Raw genomic sequence first — 21,621 nt, forward strand, 5'->3', positions numbered from 1 at the left:
GAGAGAGAGAGAGAGAGAGAGAGAGAGAGAGAGAGAGAGAGAGAGAGAGAGAGAGAGAGAGAGAGAGAGAGAGAGAGAGAGAGAGAGAACAAGGCTCCACAAGCACCCTTCCCTCTAATCTTACATTCCATCCTCACCTCTTCCTCCCCAACCTCTCATCTTCTTTCCCAAGCCCATCTCACCTTCCTCCTCTCCCCATCCCGCTTTTCACCTCTTTTAGCGAATAATTACTGAAAAAAATAAATCAGTGCCCATTTCTTCCATGAAACATGGTGCAAAGGTGTTTTGGGCAGAATGGGGCTACTGCGTCATCCACCAGGAAGGACCATACCTTCGACGACTTCACCGACGCGGCGTACCCACCCTCTCCCCATGGGAGTAGTTTTGTGGTTGCTGAATACACTAGCTCATCTGCCTTTTGATGGCATTTCCTCCATTGAGGGTTCCACTACATTAGTTACCATAAACCAATTCAACCGGATGGGGGTTTTTTTCAGGAGACACCATCTCCTTCCTGGATGGCCGTTGGCTGCCAAAGGGAGCTCATCCATCCTCTGTCAGGTGTTGTTTTTAGTCCTGCCGTGTCACAGTCACCCTCCACACGAGCAAGCCAATGAGGGAAATCGGTTTAGTTGCTGATGGGTGATAACTCGACACTGCAGCAGGTAGTACTGGATTATGTTCACATGCTACCAGTGGCAATTCAAATACTGACCTGAGACACTTCCACTTAACCTTCACCTCTTTTCTCTACCCCCTCCCCATTCTCACCTTTACCTTCTCCCTGTCAGTGACTTACGTTCTCCTCCTCCTCCTCCTCCTCCACCCCTTTCTCACTTTTACTTTCTTCTCCCCCCCCAAAAGAATCTCTCACCTTTACCTTATCCTATCCTCTTTTATCACTTGTACCTTCTCCCTCCCATCCCTCTCATCCCTCTCTCACCTTTACCTTATCCTATCCTCTTTTATCACCTTTACCTTCTCCCCCATCCCTCTCTCACCTTTACCTTCTCCTCCATCCCTCTCTCACCTTTACCTTCTCCCCCATCCCTCTCTCACCTTTACCTTCTCCCCCATCCCTCTCTCACCTTTACCTTCTCCCCCATCCCTCTCTCACACCTTTACCTTCTCCCCCATCCCTCTCTCTCACCTTTACCTTCTCCCCCATCCCTCTCTCACCTTTACCTTCTCCCCCATCCCTCTCTCTCACCTTTACCTTCTCCCCCATCCCTCTCTCTCACCTTTACCTTCTCCCCCATCCCTCTCTCTCACCTTTACCTTCTCCCCCATCCCTCTCTCTCACCTTTACCTTCTCCCCCATCCCTCTCTCTCACCTTTACCTTCTCCCCCCATCCCTCTCTCTCACCTTTACCTTCTCCCCCATCCCTCTCTCTCACCTTTACCTTCTCCCCCATCCCTCTCTCTCACCTTTACCTTCTCCCCCATCCCTCTCTCTCACCTTTACCTTCTCCCCCATCCCTCTCTCTCACCTTTACCTTCTCCCCCATCCCTCTCTCTCACCTTTACCTTCTCCCCCATCCCTCTCTCTCACCTTTACCTTCTCCCCCATCCCTCTCTCTCTCACCTTTACCTTCTCCCCCATCCCTCTCTCTCACCTTTACCTTTCTCCCCCATCCCTCTCTCTCACCTTTACCTTTCTCCCCCATCCCTCTCTCTCACCTTTACCTTCTCCCCCATCCCTCTCTCTCACCTTTACCTTCTCCCACATCCCTCTCTCTCCCCTTTACCTTCTTCCCCACTCCTCTCTCTCACCTTTACCTTCTTCCCCTTCCCCCTCTTTCACCTTTACCTTTCTCCCCCATCCCTCTCTCTCCCCTTTACCTTCTCGCACATCCCTCTCTCTCTCCTTTACCTTCTCCCCCATCCCTCTCTCTCACCTTTACCTTCTCCCCCATCCCTCTCTCTCACCTTTACCTTCTCCCCCATCCCTCTGTCTCACCTTTACCTTTCTCCCCCATCCCTCTCTCTCACCTTTACCTTCTCCCCCATCCCTCTCTCTCACCTTTACCTTCTCCCCCATCCCTCTCTCTCACCTTTACCTTCTCCCCCATCCCTCTCTCTCACCTTTACCTTCTCCCCCATCCCTCTCTCTCACCTTTACCTTCTCCCCCATCCCTCTCTCTCACCTTTACCTTTCTCCCCCATCCCTCTCTCTCACCTTTACCTTCTCCCCCATCCCTCTCTCTCACCTTTACCTTCTCCCACATCCCTCTCTCTCCCCTTTACCTTCCCCCCCACCCCTCTCTCTCCCCTTTACCTCCTCCCCCATCCCTCTCTCTCACCTTTACCTTCTCCCCCATCCCTCTCTCTCACCTTTACCTTCTCCCCCATCCCTCTCTCTCACCTTTACCTTCTCCCCCATCCCTCTGTCTCACCTTTACCTTCTCCCCCATCCCTCTCTCTCTCTCACCTTTACCTTCTCCCCCCATCCCTCTCTCTCACCTTTACCTTCTCCCCCCATCCCTCTCTCTCACCTTTACCTTCTCCCCCCCATCCCTCTCTCACCTTTACCTTCTCCACCCCCATCCCTCTCTCACCTTTACCTTCTCCACCCCCCCCATCCCTCTCTCACCTTTACCTTCTCCACCCCCCCCATCCCTCTCTCACCTTTACCTTCTCCACCCCCCATCCCTCTCTCACCTTTACCTTCTCCCCCCCCATCCCTCTCTCTCACCTTTACCTTCTCCCCCATCCCTCTCTCTCACCTTTACCTTCTCCCCCATCCCTCTCTCACCTTTACCTTCTCCCCCATCCCTCTCTCACCTTTACCTTCTCCCCCCCCATCCCTCTCTCACCTTTACCTTCTCCCTCCCCCATCCCTCTCTCACCTTTACCTTCTCCACCCCCCATCCCTCTCTCACTCTCCCCCCAATCCCTCTCTCACTCTCCCCCCAATCCCTCTCTCACTCTCCCCCCCAATCCCTCTCTCACTCTCCCCCCAATCCCTCTCACCCTCCCCCCAATCCCTCTCACCCTCCCCCAATCCCTCTCACCCTCCCCCCCAATCCCTCTCTCACCCCTCTCCCATCCCTCTCTCACCCCTCCCCCATCCCTCTCTCACCCCTCCCCATCCCTCTCTCACCCCTCTCCCATCCCTCTCCCATCCCTCTCTCACCCCTCCCCCCATCACTCTCACCCCTCCCCCCAACCCTCTCTCACCCCTCCCCCAACCCTCTCTCACCCCTACCCTCTCTCACTCCCCCAACCCTCTCTCACCCTCCCCCTATCCCTCTTTCACCCCTCCCCCTATCCCTCTCTCACCCCTCCCCAATCCCTCTCTCTCACCCCTCCCCTATCCCTCTTTCACCCCTCCCACTATCCCTCTCTCTCCCCCCCCCCTATCCCTCTCTCACCCTCTCCCCCCCAATCCCTCTCACCCTCCCCCCTATCCCTCTCTCACCCCTCCCCCTATCCCTCTCACCCCTCCCCCTATCCCTCTCACCCTCCCCTATCCCTCTCTCACCCCTCCCTATCCCTCTCACCCCTCCCCTATCCCTCTCTCACCCCTCCCCTATCCCTCTCTCACCCCTCCCCTATCCCTCTCTCTCACCCCTCCCCCTATCCCTCTCTCACCTCCCCCTATCCCTCTCTCTCACCCCTCCCCTATCCCTCTCTCACCCTCCCCCAACCCTCTCACCCCTCCCCCAACCCTCTCACCCCTCCCCCAACCCTCCCTCACCCCTCCCCCAACCCTCCCTCACCCTCCCCCAACCCTCTCTCACCCCTCCCCCCAACCCTCTCTCACCCCTCCTCCCCCAACCCTCTCTCACCCCTCCCCCCAACCCTCTCTCACCCCTCCCCCAACCCTCTCTCACCCCTCCCCCAACCCTCTCTCACCCCTCCCCAACCCTCTCTCACCCCTCCCCCAACCCTCTCTCACCCCTCCCCAACCCTCTCTCACCTCCCCCAACCCTCTCTCACCCCTCCCCCAACCCTCTCTCACCCCTCCCCCAACCCTCTCTCACCCCTCCCCCAACCCTCTCTCACCCCTCCCCCAACCCTCTCTCACCCCTCCCCCCAACCCTCTCTCACCCCTCCCCCAACCCTCTCTCACCCCTCCCCCCAACCCTCTCTCACCCCTCCCCCAACCCTCTCTCACCCCTCCCCCCAACCCTCTCTCACCCCTCCCCCAACCCTCTCACCCCTCCCCCAACCCTCTCTCACCCCTCCCCCCAACCCTCTCTCACCCCTCCCCCAACCCTCTCTCACCCCTCCCCCAACCCTCTCTCACCCTCCCCCAACCCTCTCTCACCCCTCCCCCAACCCTCTCTCACCCCTCCCCCAACCCTCTCTCACCCCCTCCCCCAACCCTCTCTCACCCTCCCCAACCCTCTCTCACCCCTCCCCCCTACCCTCTCTTCTCACCCCTCCCCCCAACCCTCTCTTCTCACCTTCCCTCCAACCATACTTCAACAATTCTCTCTTGGCGAACGTCTCCATGAGCAAAAATCACTTGATCACGAGCGTCGATTACACAAGGACCAATTATAATGACGTCGTCAATCCCACGGGAACGTCATGTCCATTAATTGCGAAAGGAATTGATTTTACATATTCGGGTTTAAACGTGTTCGTCGAAATGAACATTTTTATCTTCACGAACACAAACTGCAGAATCATTCAGTTACACGAGGACGAAGAGGAAGAAGAAGAAGATTCAATTCCTGGCGGAAACGAGGACGAAGAGAAAGAAGATTAAAATCGTGGCGGAAACGAGGAGTGAGAGGGGGGCGGGAAAGAAGCGGAAGAGAGGAAACATGGACGAATTTGTGAAAGGGGGGAGGGGGAGAAAGGAACGGAGGAGGAGGAGGTGGTGGTGGAGGTTTCAGCCTTGCGAATAAGACATGACTCTTTACACCTCCAATGTGCACAAGCGCTTACACCGCCTAATGATTCCCCTGGCGACAGGAAATCTGAATTGATGGTGAACACCATGACATGGCACATTAACACACCTGGAGTGTGACCCTTCACCTGGGGTGATTCAGCGTGCTGTCGCTTGCCAAGCAGCCGTTCCTTATCCACCGTTTCATTGGAGTGCTTAAGCCGCTTGGCGAGCGCTCTACAAGCCGATTTGTAGAATGGAACACACTTGATAAATGTCGTTTTCCTCATTTTATTTTCGATTTTCGCAGTGAGCAGGTGTTTTCAAGCTTTCACGTCGAAAGTTTGATTTTTTTTTATGTCCAAATAATTTGTAGTGTTTATTATTTATTAACACCATTTTATTTCGAAGATGAAATCTTTACTTTGATTGGACTCGACTGTACATCTCTTTCCAATGAAGGTGTACCAATGGCAGCGAGGATGGGCACCGAGTGTAATTTTCATGGTGTATCGTTAGCTCGGTTGGTCTCTCCGTCACACTCAGTATTTTATGGCTTGATCCGATACTTTCGGTTTTGATTGAAAATTATTGAAAACGTTCATTGAAAATTCCACACGTCAAGTGCGAGATGACGTCACAAGTCTCATCGCCTTTTCCGATTGGGCCAAAGATCCTGTCACCCCGTTTACGAATTTTACGGTTATAACCAACTCTTTATTCTCTGTTCTCCGTCAGACGAGCAGTGAAATGAAGAATTAAAATGTTTGTGGTTAAATCAACATTAAACATATTGTGGTCTTTGCGTTCAAGCATTCACCGTTTCCTTCGATAACCTTCGGTCACCACGGAGTAAACGCGGACACGCTGGGTAGACCTGACAGCACGACGGTAAGTCATTAACCGTCCTTGTCTTGGGGAAGCAATGCTGGCCTGTGATCGTGTAGTGAGGCCGGTTATGCTAACACCTAAAACAACACTGACTCGCGTCGCTTAAGTCTTGGTTGCTTAAGTTTGGGCGCAATTTTTGGATCCGTTGTTTTCAGCAACGAAAGTTCTCCAAAGTGATGAGTTTGTTTTCTTCACTGAGCCGTATTGCGTGCTTTCACCTGCACCGAGCTGTATTGCGTGCGTCTTCACGGAGCAGTATTGCATGTGTGCGCCTTCACCAAGTCGTATTGCATGCGTGCATCTGCACCGGAGTCGTATTGCATGCGTGTACCTGCAGCGAGCTGTTTTGCATGCTTTCTCCTGCACTGAGCCAAATTGCATGCACCTGCACCAAGCCGAGTTGGGTGCGTGCACCAGCACCGAGCCGAATTTCATGCGTGCGCCTGCACCGAGCCGAGTTGGGTGCGTGCACCTGCACAGAGCCGAATTGCGTGCACCTGCACCGAGCCGAATTGCGTGCACCTGCACCGAGCCGAATTGCGTGCTTTCACCTGCACCAAGCCGTATTGCGTGCACCTGCACCGAGCCATATTGTGTGCTTTCACCTGCACGGAGCCATATTGCGTGCTTTCACCTGCACCGAGCCGAATTGCGTGCTTTCACCTGCATCGAGCCGTATTGCGTGCACCTGCACCGAGCCATATTGCGTGCTTTCACCTGCACCGAGCCGTATTGCGTGCTTTCACCTGCACCAAGCCGTATTGCGTGCACCTGCACCGAGCCGTATTGTGTGCTTTCACCTGCACGGAGCCGTATTGCGTGCTTTCACCTGCACCGAGCCGAATTGCGTGCTTTCACCTGCATCGAGCCGTATTGCGTGCACCTGCACCGAGCCATATTGCGTGATTTCACCTGCACCGAGCCGTATTGCGTGCTTTCACCTGCACCGAGCCGTATTGCGTGCTTTCACCTGCACCGAGCCGAATTGCGTGCTTTCACCTGCACGGAGCCGTATTACGTGCACCTGCACGGAGCCGTATTGCGTGCTTTCACCTGCACCGAGCCGTATTGCGTGCTTTCACCTGCACCGAGCCGTATTGCGTGCTTTCACCTGCACCGAGCCGAATTGCGTGCTTTCACCTGCACCGAGCCGTATTGCGTGCTTTCACCTGCACCGAGCCGTATTGCGTGCTTTCACCTGCACCGAGCCGTATTGCGTGCTTTCACCTGCACCGAGCCGTATTGCGTGCTTTCACCTGCACCGAGCCGTATTGCGTGCTTTCACCTGCACCGAGCCGAATTGCATGCCGACACTGGTGTCGTTAAGCCACTCGTTACCTCTGCCACAAAAGTTGGTGGAGGTGATGTTTTCATCCCAGTTTGCTACTTTTGAAATCGAAGATTTCCAAGTACATTGGTCAGTCTGATCCTTGATTCTGTCTGTGTCTGTTTGTTACTTGGTGAAAATTTTTTCGCCAATACGTTGGTCTGTCGCATTTGTCTGTTGGGTGGTCGCTAGACTACCGTTATTCTCAGGTTTTCCGTCTGTCTGTATGTATGTAATGGACAGCTCTGGAGGCCAGAGTAGTCAACCGATTTTGATGAAACTTGATTGGTAGGTTCATACCAGGATCAAGTTGTATGCTTTTGAGCACCGTTGCTATGAACGCCACCGTTGCCAAGCAACGGGACTTTGAAATTTTTGAAAACATCCGAAAAATATTTTTATCTATTTTTTTTTTCGAAAATCAAAAATGGGCTTCCGCGCTTTTATGTGCACTATAATCAACCTCTTTGTCAAAAATTTTCAGCCCAATCCGTCAAAAACTGTATGACTTGTATGCAATTATATAGCGACCACCCATGTCGCCTACAGGCTTGTCTTGTCTGTTGGGTCGCCGAAATAGGTGACCCTTATTGTCAGTAATTCTGTCTGTTTGTTTGGATGTTTGTTCGTTTGTCATCAGCATAATTGGTAGTAAACGTGGGCGGATTTTGACCAAACTCGGGTGGTAGGTACATCTTATGACCTAGTGCTTTGGAAATTGTGATGGTTGCGAGGGACGCTTTGGTTCCCAAGCAACAACCGAAAAACCTTCAAAATCGGTACCGTTCACGCAAAATCAATTCCAAAAGCCATTATCCCACGTAGGCTTATGAAATTTGGCATGCATCATCTACAGGTGATGCTCTACCAAATATATTCCGGTTTTTGTGATATCTGGAATAGTTTACCCGCAGCACCCCCTACAATTAGGGTATGCCCGAAAATTGGCGAAAATTGAAGGCCCCCTAGCGACCAGGTGAGTGCATCGATCCGAATGAAACTTTGCAGGTTCATAGCATGCAATGAGTACTTCAACTTTGCCTCAGGACATATTGACCGGTATTGCTTAGGTCAGGGGTCAAAGGGCAAAAATCGATAATATGCGAGAGCTGGAGGTTCCTTCGCGCCAAATGCTACTCCTCCTAGGGTTATGGTCAGATGGTCATGAAAATTCACACTAATCGGCTGGAATACATTGTGCACAAACGATCAAGCCGGATTTTCGATTTATATCTTTGTTCACCCACAGCACCCCCTCGAACTTTGGGGATTTCCGATATCAAACCGCATTTTCGGTACTTTTCATTCAGATTGATACCGAGTAGTTATCAGTAGATGGAACTCGATGAGATTTGGTATGCATAATCTTAAGGTGATTATCTATCTGCTATATGACATCCATTTTTTTTTCTATATCTTATAGTTTCCAAATGGTAACCCTCTCAATTTGGGTGTCCCAGGGCCATTGAGCATTCCCCTTGAAAATTCAAAGTACACGAGCTCCAAGACGGTTGAACCGAATCGAATGAATCTTTACATGCTTATAGACCGTAATGAGTACTACAACTTTGCTCATTTGCATAATGACCTATCTCGAGTAGGTCAGGGGTTAAAGGTCAGTAAGTGCATTTTTCGGGCAAAATTACCATTCAAGGCACCCTTGCTCCTACACGGATTAACCGATACAAATGAAAGTTCATAGGTACATAGTACTCAATGAGTACTACAACTTTGCTTCAGGACATATTGACCTATCTCGGCTAGGTCAGGGGTCAAAGGTCAATGAGTGCATTTTTCGGGCAAAATGACCATTCAAATCCCCCTTGCTCCTACATGGGTTAACTGATACAAATGAAAGTTCATAGGTACAGAGTACTCAATGGGTACTACAACTTTGCTTCAGGACATATTGACCTATCTTGGCTAAGTCAGAGGTCAAAGGTCAATGAGTGCATTGTTCGGGCAAAATGACCATTCAAAGCCCCCTTGCTCATACACGGGTTAACCGATTCGATTGCAATTTTGTAAGTACTTAGTACTAGATTAACTCAGATCAGCGGTCAAAGGTCATCGGATGCTCGGCGACCCATGGCCGCCTATCGGCTTGTTTGTCTGTTTCTCACACGATTTTTGGCAACAGTTTTAAAGCAATCGTTCTGAAATTTGTTGTGTTTGTCGGTGACCGGGCAAGGAGAGTAACGCTTAATTTTGGTGAAGATCCGAATCCGGATCCGGATCTGAGAAGTTTTTTAAAGTGATTTTTCACCATTGATAGATTGGGCCCAAAACTATGTGTAGCTCAATATCTCAAAAGATTATGGATGGATTCGGACGAAACTTGGTGGACAGGTTGGATGTGTGACAAGGACGGATCAATTCGATTTTGATGAAGATCCGAATCTGGATCCAGATTCGAGAGTTATTTAATTTTTAAATGATTCTTCACCATTGAGAGATGGGGCCAAAAACTATGTAGAGCACGATATCTATAAAAGTTGTGGACGAGTTATGACAAAACTCGGTGGATGAGTTGGTTATGTGACAAGAACAAGCTGATTCGATTTTGGTTGAAGTCCAGATTCAGATCTGACCTATCAGTGGGCTATAAAATGCAAAGTGTTCAGCCTGGCGGAGGTGTGCGCTCTACCGAGTGCCGTTCTGGTTTAAAGAGTAATGATATATTGTTAAGAATTTGGAAGCCTTTTGCACAGTCAGCAGTCCCATAGTTCAGTTATTTCGTTAAGTATATGTGGATAGTTAGAATCCCTCCCCTATGTCTAATGGGTTAATTTCATGTGTGCGCTGCGGGTTTCTTTTATAGTCAGATTTTTTACATCTTTAAATCTGCCAACGCAAACAAAACCCTCCCTTCACTCCTCCTCCCACTCTGCAGGCGAGCAAGCGCTTCACCCACCCAACTTTCACTTCACACCGCGGCGCCATAACGCACGCGTTTCTGACTACCGTAGGCCCCCCTCGCCTCGGAGCTCTGACTCCGCCCCATCAAAGAAGAATGTCTCCCCTGTCAACATTGGGGAAGACAATAGGGCCTCTCTTGGGGGAGGAGCACCGAGATGCCGACACGCCCCTCCTCCAATCGCGGCTGGCCACGACACCCGAAAACGCCCCATCCAATCCGGAGGCGAGTTACCCGAGAGCGGATCCCTCCACCCCGCACGGGGGAGGGGTAAGAAGGATCGCGAGCTGTATCCAGGGGGGTTCCTTGGTTCCTTGGAGGTCGTTCCTTGCTTCTGGTCTGCTGGGCTCTCCTGGTCGGCGGTCATCGTTCGTGGCTGGCCAGGTCGTTCGTAGGATCCTGGCTGCGCTCGTTGGATTCTGATTCGTGGGTTCGAGTCCCACCGTGGTGGGTTGTGTTGGAGCGCTCGAGCTTGGGATCCCCGTTCCCTTCCACGGACTCCGAGCTCCACAAGTGCGGGTCGGTAAAACCGCACGAAGCGGCCAGGTACCCGACCAAACTCTAACCACCTGCTTGCCTATCCTCCGCGGCTGGAGGGTCCGAATGAAGGCCAGTTGGCGCCATTTCTTTTTGGGTGTGTGTGTCTGTCTGTGGCCAGTCTTATAAGTAGAACTGCATAAGTGCCTTGCTTATTGTACATTGCATTTTAGTCGGTTTAACCCTACTCTGTGTCTCCCTCCCTGATTACCTTCGCAAACTTTGTTGCGAAGGTTATGTTTTGATCGCTGTGTATTTATTTATTTATTTGTGAATATGTGTGTTTGTTTGTTTATTTGTTTGTTTGTTATTCGCATAACTCCAAAAGTATTGAACTGAATCGCAGCAAATTTGGTGGGGTGATTGGTTATTATCCGAGGACCATTTGATTAGATTTTGGGAGCGATCGGGTCAAAGGTCAAGGTCATGAAAAGGTCAAAATCGTCTTTTTACCATAGCGCGGTCAATTTGTATCCAATTTGCATGCAACTAATGCCAAAATGTTCAGAATTCAATGCCCCATCTTGTGATATGTGACATGACACAATGACGTAATAACCCTTATTAGCGGTTGGGAGTCAAAGGTCAGGGGGGTCACGACATTGCAAAATGTGCGGTTTTAGTCATAACACGGTCAATTCTTATCTGATTTGCATGAAAGCAACACCAAAATGTTGACTGTTCTGTTCCCCACACTCTAATACCAATTACAAAATTAAGAGTACAAAGGTCAAGGTCAAGGTCATGAAAAGGTCAAAATCGTCATTTTGCCATAGTGCGGTCGATTTTTATCCAATTTGCATGCAACCAATGCCAAAATGTTGTGAATTCAATGCCCAATCTTGTGATGTACGATATGACACAGGAAATATAATGTTTTTAAGCCATCAAAACACATATGAGATGGCAGATGTGGTATGGGATTAAATACCCTCACAATCAACGGTTTCTGGGGGGGGGGAATGTAGCGTTGGCGAAGGTATGCACTCTACTGAGTGCCCGTTCTTGTTATTATTTGTAAAATAAACCCTCTTGTTAAATGTACCAGCTCATTTTCTGTGCTTTCTCTCATTGGCCGAGCATGGTGCGGGTTTGAGTTACAGTGAGGCCGATTGTGCTGTAAATTGTTATTTGGGCCAGCGCGGCTTTGGTAATTCCCACTCGGTGACGCCGGATCCGAGTCGGTAACAGCAACTCGGTTCGGACAAAGCTGGCCGAGGGTGTGGCTTCCCCGGTAGTTTAAATCGCGTAGTGACTTTGGTATTTTGGCTAAAGACGAATAACCCTACGCGACACGGTTGAAATATTGGCGTCCACGGTCCATAAAGCGAACCCTCGACTTCGGAGTTATCCGGGGGTGACGACCTTCAATTCCGGGTGTTCAGTGGGAGATGGCCCAACTGCTCCATCTGGCGGTCGTTCCTCGCCCCCGAACCTGGCACTACCACAATATTTTGAGTTAATGATGTGCATGTAGCTACAGTCATGTTGAGTTTACGGTGCAGTGTGCGCTATGAGTTCACTCCACTCTTGCAGGCGCGTAATAAGTTCACTCCACTCGTACAGGCACGTTATGAGTTCACTCCACTCGTGCAGGCACGTTATGATGTGACCCCACTCCTGCAGGAACGTTATGAGTTCACTCCACTCTTGCAGGCACGTTATGAGTTCACTCCCCTCGTGCAGGCACGTTATGAGTTCACTCATCTCTTGCAGGCACGTTATGACTTCACTCCACTCTTGCAGGCACGTTATGAGTTCACTCCACTCGTGCAGGCACGTTATGAGTTCACTCCACTTGTGGAGATACGGTTTGAGTTCACTCCACTTGTGGAGTTAATTTGTAGTTAACTAACTAACTTGTAGTTAACTCCACTGCTGACCACACGATCTGATCAAACGGACCGTGTTCGGGTGATGGAAACCGCTCCCTCTGTTGGCCACGCTCGGAAAGGTGTAATTGTAATTCGAGTCTTGGTTTGAATTGGAAAGTATTAAATATTAAAATGTCAAACGGACAGCCTGAGTTTGGGTCTTGTGACCTGTGAGATCTTTTTTCGAGAAGTCTCACACTTCGGATTCATGGCCACCCCTAACTTTGCTTCCCAAAGGTGTTTGCCCTTCCAGACATATATCCTCTTCTGAACCTCTCGAGTTGGGTCCAGTCTGCCGGTTGAGACTCCAAACCGAGATTCTCCTCACGTTCTGCATCTGGACAGGATTAGGCAACTGTCCAGGAGGCGGAGGGGTGGGGGGGATAGGGTTGCACTATCCCCAGGAATTGGTGTTGGAGTTCTTCCATGGGGGCATCCTCTCACCGAGATGGGTGGGGGTGGTGGGGGAGGTCTTCTTTTGAGTCCTCCAGCAGTCTCTGACCTGGGAGTGACGTAGTGATCTTTTAACGGGGGTGGTGGGGGGTATCTCTCAAGGGGGAGGAGCACCCTCTCTCGTGTTGGATGGGTGGGGCCTGGGGAGCTTTCTTTTGAGACCTTTTGCGATGTCAGAGCTGAGTGACGTGGCGATATCTTTTAATTGTGAGGTGAGCAGGGGGTCATCCTGTCTTGGTGGGTGAGGCACTTTTTTTCCACCACTTCCAGTGAGTGTGTCGCTGGAATTTCAAGCCAAGGTCGTTTGTACGAAGAGCAACCGTTTGATTTTGCTCGTTTTAGATCATACATGAGGACATATGGAGATTTAACGACGTTTGGATTGGGATAACTCACCGCTGACTGGAGTACTCGGCCATTATTGCGCTCACGACGCATCCATCAGTGAGTGGATCGCTGAATTCACCGACACCTCGTTTTGTGAAGCATTCTTTTAATTATTTCAAAAAACGAACCATTTGTCGTTTTTTTTTTTTAAATAAATCTGCAGAAGAGGGAAAAAACTCCTGAAAGCTCTTGAGGTGGCCAGTCACGTGACGCTCGCGGCTCGAATGAAAGTTTTCACTTTCTGGATCGTTCCACGGTCCGTGGAATTTTACAACTCCCACCCCGCTACGTCACCGCGTGCGGCGGGGCGTGATGCTGCTCAGCTGAGTCCCCGCCCACTGGCGGGTTCCGTTATAAGGCTGCCCTGGGCTGGTGAAGCCCTTTGTTGTTGACCGCCAGAGGGGACCAAACGTCAAAGCAGCGCAGCAGCAGCAGCAGCAGCAGCAGCAGCAGCAGCAGCAGTTGGAGAAGGCGAAGCCGCACCAGGAGCGTTCTCGGATTGGAATTCTTGAAGTGCATTGATTGGTGTGTTTGCCATTTGTCTTCCTTTGTGCGTTGTGCATTCGACGATGGTGGTGGTGGCGTCACGTGTACGCACATCGTTGGTGTGAATTCGCGTTTCTCTGTTTGAATGAAGTGTGCTCCATGGTGCATTCCCGCCTGTCTGTGCATCGGTACGAGTTCGAAGAACTTGTGTAAAAGGTCGTGCTTCGTGTTCGGGACGATTCCACCGAGACGGCATTTTACATCGCTCTCGATACTCGTGCAGGGCAGACATCGCTTTCTCCTTTCCATCTTTATAATGTCCTGGCAAAAAGGGTGGGAGGAGTTTGTGTTTTTTTTCCCCTCTCCCCTCTCCCCTCCCCCTTTCCCGAATCCCCTCCCCCATCCCCTCCCCCATCCCCAACACTTCAGACCAAGCAAAAATAAATAATTTTTAAACGGGGATTTTTTTTTTCTTGCTGCGCACCTTCCTCACTCGGGATTCTGAGGTGTTTGAGGTTTTTTTTTTTTTAATTCGACGTGCTCCCTCTGTACAGCCTCCTCTCAGCTCTGCTCGTTCGGAGTCGAGTTTGACTCGTATTTATTTCTCTTCCAGACCCGAAATTCGAGTCGAGGAATTTTACATCTTTTCCCCCCTCCCCTCTCCCGCCTTTTCACCTTTTACGTGCATCTTTTACCTCAGCACTCAAAATCCGAATTCGATTCCTCACGAAATTTGTACGTGCTGCGCTTTCTTTGTAAGATGGACCGATTGTGTTCAATATACAAGTTCTTTTTTTTTATGTCTTTATCGTGTCCGACTTCCCCGTGACATTCGTGATCAAATTTCTTGAAACGTTCCTCTTGCACGGCTTCCATGAAGCTCTGGCAGCGACGACGGCTTTCCCATCCATCTTGCGTTGTGGTTCCCAACCTGTGGTGTCCGCGAGGGGATGTGCACGTGTACCTACCTCGGCATGTTGCATATTCGATGTTGCGTTATTGATACCCCGTGCACGCAAAGCGAAACGAAAACCGGGTTAAGCAATTGGCTCGTGGTGGTCGTGTGGCAGCTGCGCTGCCAGGGTAGCTATCATTTCTTGAAGCGCGACTGTGTCGTTGATGCAGTGCCCCTCTACCGGTCCACACACTGGAACTGGTACTCATTTCGCCGACCTCGGAAGGATGACAGGCTGTCAACCCCCCTGGTGTGTTAATTCAGCGGCCGACGGGGCTTGAACTCAGAACCCAAGGATCCCAAGCCGCCACCCTAACCACTGAGCCAACACCAGGCTACAATTGCTTCATGTCCGTCCGTCTGTCTTGGCAGTTTATGATCGAGGAACAGCTTATCTATCTATAATTCCAGCAATGTCTGTGTCTGCTGTTTCTCGACAACCACTGGTCCAATCTGATTGAAACTTGCCAGGTATATTGCTGGGGACCTGAGGATGTGCCTTTCATGGTTTGATATTAATCGGACAAGTGGTTCCCAAGTTATGGCCATTTATTTACCAAACCAATGACAAGACGCGTTGCGTAGCCGATGGGGGAAGGGAAGCTCAGCCGCGTTCCCCATTACAGGTTACAACATAGGGCTTCCAGAGAGTGATGACTTTTTGTATTCTAATAGTTTCTCGATTACTTGTGCGCATTTATAGATAAACACTATCCCCAAGTTATGATCGTTTTCATATTAGACTGTGCATACATTTCGGTAACATCAGAGTGAGCTGGTGTGCTCCGAACCAGGAAGTAAATTTTTTGTTTTTTTTCCTTGCGACGACATTGCGAAAAGGCAAAATACGTTGGTGCTAATTGAATAATTGGCCATTAAAACTAAATTGCGAATAATCATAACTGCGATATGTGAACTTCCGGGCAACGCACGTACGGGCACGCAAGAGCGAAGAAACGGCCTGTGTGGTTGTTGTTACTTGCTCGCAGTTTGAATATTTATTTATGAATTTTTTTTTATGGGCACGTACTCGTTTAAATCAAATGGTATATTTTAAACGTGGATAGGAAGATATGAGAAGGGGGAAACTATCCCGAACGCTCAGACCGCCTCAACACTAATCTATCCCTTGATAACCGCACAAAATAGATACGATGCATCTTTTTCCAATTTATAAAGGAGGTAAATTTGAGATTATAAGTCTATCTTCAGATTTTGTGACTGCACACCATGAAGGCTATTGTCAGAGAGTTGCACCATCTCCAGGTTACATTGTGCGCTCAGATTTAACTCGAACAGTGAATAATTTTCGTTTTTCCCACAAATATGTCGAGTCGATGTGTCCTCTGTGCTTGTATAGTATATACAAACCAGGATGGGTTTGTTGTTATGGCTGCTGGTGCATCGTTTTCTGGGAGCACATCTGGGCCATTGATGCAGTTGCAGTTGACACCACGTCGGTTGATTCAGCCCGTCGTACTTCTGATGCCGGCGAAATGAGTACCAGCTTACGAATAATATATCTGCGAGGGAAAGTAAGCTGGTTCTCATTTCGCTGCCCTTGGAAGGATGACTGGCTGGGTCAACCCACCTGGTGTTAATTTGACGGGAATGGGACAGAGGCCTGAAACTCAAGACCTGAAGCCAGCCACCTTGACCATTAAGCCAACACCAGGCTTGTTAAAATGGATGGGTTAATGTTTCACCAATGACCGAAAGACCCTAAGGTTGTCAAATGGATGCGGTTTGTCCGACTTGCACGTGTGGATCAGGCCTACAAAATGTTCGTGTTCATGCTCGGAACATTTTACAGAGCGCTGTTGTGAAACAATGGAGACGGCTAGATTTTTGTTATCCGCCACAATAGAGAATGCCCCCTCCTACCCCCTCCTCCCTCCACCATTGAGCGGCAGAAACCGCTGTTGCTCAAAACTAAGACCATCTCTACATGGTCTATTTGAGCGGTGAATCGTACACCTGTTGCCATTGCCCTGCAGTTACCACAAGAACTCTGGAAAAACAATTATCTTTTCTCAAAACCAATGAACCACCATTTATTATGGAGAGAAAGTATGTATGTATCATGTACTACTCTGGGATGATTTGACCTCTGATGCTAAAACTTTCAGGGTCCACCATACCCCCCCCCCAATCCCCCATCCGCCGTCAAGGGACATCGACACCTCAAGGACGTGATGGCGGGACATGGCACAGACAAAAATGGCATTCCAGGAAAGTATGAAATTGGACTATCCCGTAACATACAGCTTGACACTTGGTCAGCCTATGATAGTGGTCCAGAGCATTAGTTGCCCATTTTGTCAGCCATGTCTGTGTTGTTAGGGTAATGATGGGTATTTCTGATCGAGTAATACATATACGTATATTCCGATTTATCAAGTAATACAAAATCGCCCTATAAATTGTTAATTGAATGGAAAATCAAACCCGACTGAGCTGAAGTGATCACGTGACCAGCGTTTTCACATTCAATAGCACTTCTGCCTTCTTCCTCTGAATCACATGCACCAGACTCAAGACCATTGGCTCTTAACCTGGCGGGGGGGGGGGGGGCGCGGCGTGAGTAATTTCCAGAGGGGGCACGAGCCTGGAGGGAAAAAGTAGGAATTTCACTTATTTTCAGAATTCTCTCAAGTGTTTGCATAATATCGTGATGAACATTAAAAAAAGCAAACGTATCTCCTTAAATAATTTTCGTTTTTATATTCGCTACTAGACCTCCCATTTTCTGTATTAAATAAAATTTAAATTTTATTTAAATTTAATATTAAAATTTATATTTTATTTTAATTTTAATATTAAAATTCATTTTTTTTCACAGATTTGCAGTACCTATTTCAAACAATCGTTCGGAATGAGTGCAAAAAAGTGGAAGTATCTTGACGAATATATTAGATTTGGATTTGTGTCCCTCCAAAAGATGACAGAGGTACCCCAGTGCATAATATGCCACAAGACTGAGCAATGATGGTATGCGGCCTACCCGCTTGGAACGTCACTTGAAGACGATGCATTCTGCTCTAGCTGCCAAACCCAAGGCATTCTTTGAAACAAAAAGGGCATCTTGAAGCAAGCTAAGATGGACAGCAGTGGAGCATTTTAGCAACAGGCTTCAAAGGTTGTTGAGGCTTCCTGTGAGATCACCATGTTGATTGTAAAGAGCCATAACATCGGAGAGACTCATGAAACCAAGTGTACTGCGTGCAGCAGAGCTTGTTCCGGGGAAGGATAGTGCAAACAAGCTTTCCCAAATCTCTATTTCAAATGATACCGTCAAGGGATGTCTCAAGACATCAAAGATCAAGTTCTCGACCAAGTAAGAGCTTCTCCTGTATTTGCCATCCAGTTGGACGAAACGACTGATGTTGCTCAGTGTTCTCAGCTACTGATGTATACTCGTTTTGTGTCGGTCAGGCAATAGTGTAAATAAAAAGAGAAAATGCTCTTCTGCCATCCCATGGAAAGTTATACAGCAGATATTTTAAGTGGTATCAAACTGCTTCCAGGAAAATCAACTTTCGTGGGACTCGCTGGTAGGGGTGTGTACTGATTGATCTCCGGCCATGCTTGGTTTGCAATCTGGTTTCATAACAAGATTGAAAGAAAAAAAAATCTATCTGCGAGATGTACGCACTGCATCCTTCATCGTGAAGCCTTAGCATCCAGAACTCTACCGGCTCAACTGAGAGATGTCATGAACCTGGCTATCAAGGTAGTCAACTTCATCAAAGCTGTAGCTTTAAACAGTCGTCTCTTCAAACAGCTTTGTGTGGATATGGATTCTGAACATCAAGCCTTGCTTTTACATACAAATGTACGATGGCTTTCAAAGGGAAACTTGCTTGGATGGCTTTATGAACTACGAAAAGAAGTGGCAACATTTCTAGATTTGCAGCAGAAAGCAGATCTCCATGACAAGTTCCAGTCTGAAGGATTTTTGCTATCTCAAGCTTACCTGGTGGACATCTTTGAAGGGCTGAATGCCATCATCCTCAAACTCCAAGGGAAAAACCAACATAATCATGCACCATGACGTCATTCGAGCCTTCATAGCCAAACTCGACCTCTGGAAATGGTGAATTCAGCATGGAAATACAGCCAGTTTTGCTAACTTGGATTATGCTCTCATTCACAGTTACCTTGATTCTGAGTTAATGAAACAAATAATTACTCATCTGACTGAATTGAAAGCAGAATTCATCAGATACTTTCCGGATATAGATGAGAAGCATGAAGCCTGGAAATTCATTCGGAACCCATTTCAATGTGAAGTAGCTGATATTTTAGATGAAGTGCAAGATAAAAAGCAAGCTGAACATTGAAGGGAACTTGCGTTGTGCTCTCTCTGGCATTCGACCACACATTCAAGATCTGATAGCGAAGAAGCAATGTCAAGTATCTCAGTAAATATGCTGTGTGTGAGTGTTGCTTACACAGAATTCTTTGTTTAATAAAAAGACTAAAAACATGCAATTTTTTTTCAGTTTTTCCTTTTAATTTAGGAGAGATTTTTAAATTATTTGCTTGAAGATGTGAGGGGTGGGTGTGGAGGCAAATACAAACTACTAGAGGGGACGTGGTGGTAAAAAAAAAAGTTAAGAACCGATGCTCAAAACGATACAGCTCCACAATTCCCCCGAAAGCATTTCTATCACTAATTTTGTCTCCAACAGTTTCTTCAAAATCCCACTGATCCCCCTGATCACTTTCAATATTGAGAACCTTCAGATTTACTAATCACGGTCGAATCGGTGTCTATCGGAATCAGAGCTCGACATGCACTGTTTCTCTATGTAAGCCTGCAGTTTGGATCAAGGTGGCTTCCCGATTGGGTGTCACTGGCAAAATCGAAAATTGACACTCTTGGGCTTATTTGACTTTTTGTGATTGGCAAAAAAAGAATTTAATAAAATAAAAGAAGTTCAAGCCCCTGTCAAACTCTTGAATTAACACTCGGTGCATTAACTCAGCCTGTCATCCTTCCGAGGTCGGCAAAATGAGTATCAGCTTGCTGATAATGGCCACTGCATCATTGGCACAGCTGTGCTTCCAGAAAATGACACTGCCACCGGCTGCATACGAATAAATAAATAGGAAAGCAAGTTTGCCTTCAACAGTACTTTAGCTCTAATTTGTCCCAATTGCACATCTACAGAGAGGAGTGAGATAATATTGTCGTGGGGATGGCCGGCCCAGGTTAACTCCCCCGACCCAAATTGTGGTGACGGGCGGTTAACACCGTCAGCCTCGGACAGCCGAACGGTTCCTTATTAATACGAGCCGGATACGTTGATCTTCAGAGATTATTACACGTGCTCGAAGGGCATGGGGCGCAATGAAACGGCTTCTTAAAAATGAACGCATTTAATGAAAACAAAACATATTTACAAAGGACCATAACTCAAAAGGTAATTATGATAATAATATGAAATAAATCCTTAAGTTGAGGTGCCTCTCACACAAACTCGAATACAGACAAGGGGAACACAAAATAAAAAGAAAACCCTTTTAGCTCTTCTTGTACTTAGCTTGGCCCAGAGCTGGTCTTGGTGGAACTTGGAATTGAGGCGCTTCTATTCGCACGTGCAGACGCGCACAACAAAGTTGCGCTTCTCTCGAAGCGGGACAAACGTACACCAGTCCGCGAGCGACGCTCCACACCAAAGCTGAGCGATACAGTGCAACGGCTTTGTGCGCCGATCGTCCTCACCAACCCAACCAAGAGCCAAAGGCCAGCATCTTGCTTCACCACGTGAGCCAAAATGCATCAACACGAATACAAAGGTCATGTCGTCCTCGGTGTGCGCCCACCCTCTGCTCTCGCTTCTCCAAAATCTGCAACCCCCTTCCTCTGATCACGGTTCTCCAAAATGCGCAAGCCCTGAACTCCCGCCTCTGATGCTCTTCCGAATAAACTCTGCCTTGTGCATTCCTCACACTGACCTCGTGCATTCCCCACACTGACCTCGTCCGAGCACTCTGCTGATCTCTCATCTTTAGTCAGAAGCCTCCTACGCCCTCTTCCTCTTCAGCCGTCTCGCATCACAATCCTCTGCCTCTGGGCATGGCCTGTTCGTACGAAACTCGGGAAGTCGGGGCCTCCGCACGCCTGGATAGCCTCTGATGTCACACCCATCAATTATCACTCAGGGGTGTGACGTCGCCTGCTGTCACCCTTGGAGGTGGGGCTTCTGTCTCCTCAGCACATTTGCTTGTGGTTTTCAGGACATTTTGCCCCCACCTTTATTGCCTATATTGAAATATAAAAACTTCGGGAAAAGTCACGGTGGGGGAAATTACATACTGGGCAAGCTTATGCTTAAACCCGAGCTAACTACCACGACACCACCCCTCCTGTGGTGACACGTAACACTTAAGCTCACAGGTCCCCTACTTAGTTACATCAACATGTCTCCTTCACATCCATGGACAAAGCAACTCTACACAATGCAATATTCCCTATTAAATTCTTCCATCTGTCCCCACAACCATAACTATATTTTTACTCTGCCTGCCTGGCAGTCGGACATTATTAAAATAATTCCAAACAGGAAACTTGCTGTTTTTAAGGACTCCATCAAGGATGCAAACAAGAGGCATGAATAACTTATGTAATGTGTTCGAAAAGGTGGTATAATCGACACTGGAAAATGGTGGGAAAATCGGAATTAATTTAATTACATACTTTCAGACTAGAACACAAATCGTCTGTCATTATACTGTGATTGATCTGGCAGCCTTTTACACACAGACAACAGTCTCCATAGCTTAGTTATTTCGATAAGTATGTGTTTATAGTTAGAATCCCTCCTTCTGTCAAATGGGAATTTTGTGTGTGCGCTACGAGTTATTTTTTAGTTAGGTTTTTATACGTCAACTACAACAACAACATCCCTCCTTCGCTCTTGCCACCATCGGCCTTCCTCA

The 21,621-nt window shown here is 48.4% G+C and overlaps 2 protein-coding genes and 1 non-coding gene across 5 annotated transcripts in view; 2 read left to right on the top strand and 1 right to left on the bottom strand.

The window, feature by feature from the left end:
- Positions 1 to 4,769, bottom strand: part of GPATCH4 (G-patch domain containing 4) — a 30,145-nt gene extending 25,376 nt beyond the window's left edge. The window contains exon 1 of the mRNA XM_085849513.1: positions 4,413 to 4,769. Within this exon, the coding sequence (XP_085705639.1) occupies positions 4,413 to 4,461 (49 nt within the window). The 5' untranslated portion in view covers positions 4,462 to 4,769. The remainder of the gene's footprint in view (positions 1 to 4,412) is intronic.
- A 766-nt stretch (positions 4,770 to 5,535) lies between these two features.
- ISYNA1 (inositol-3-phosphate synthase 1) overlaps positions 5,536 to 21,621 on the top strand; it is a 129,967-nt gene continuing 113,881 nt past the window's right edge. For 2 of the 3 annotated variants that reach the window (XR_015050215.1, XM_085849514.1), the window contains exon 1: positions 13,581 to 13,757. The gene's annotated coding sequence lies outside the window, so the exon portion shown is untranslated. Of the gene's footprint in view, positions 5,738 to 13,580; positions 13,758 to 21,621 lie in introns of those variants that run through there. The other variant, XM_085849515.1, reaches the window with a different exon arrangement.
- On the top strand, positions 5,749 to 5,881 carry LOC147015095 (U4atac minor spliceosomal RNA). Its single transcript, XR_015050390.1, has one exon. It is a non-coding gene; the product is annotated as a U4atac minor spliceosomal RNA (small nuclear RNA).

The sequence above is a fragment of the Eptatretus burgeri genome, chromosome 12 (genome assembly GCF_056783735.1).
Source record: "Eptatretus burgeri isolate ZD-2024b chromosome 12, Ebu_testis_v1, whole genome shotgun sequence".
Lineage (NCBI taxonomy): Eukaryota > Metazoa > Chordata > Myxini > Myxiniformes > Myxinidae > Eptatretus > Eptatretus burgeri.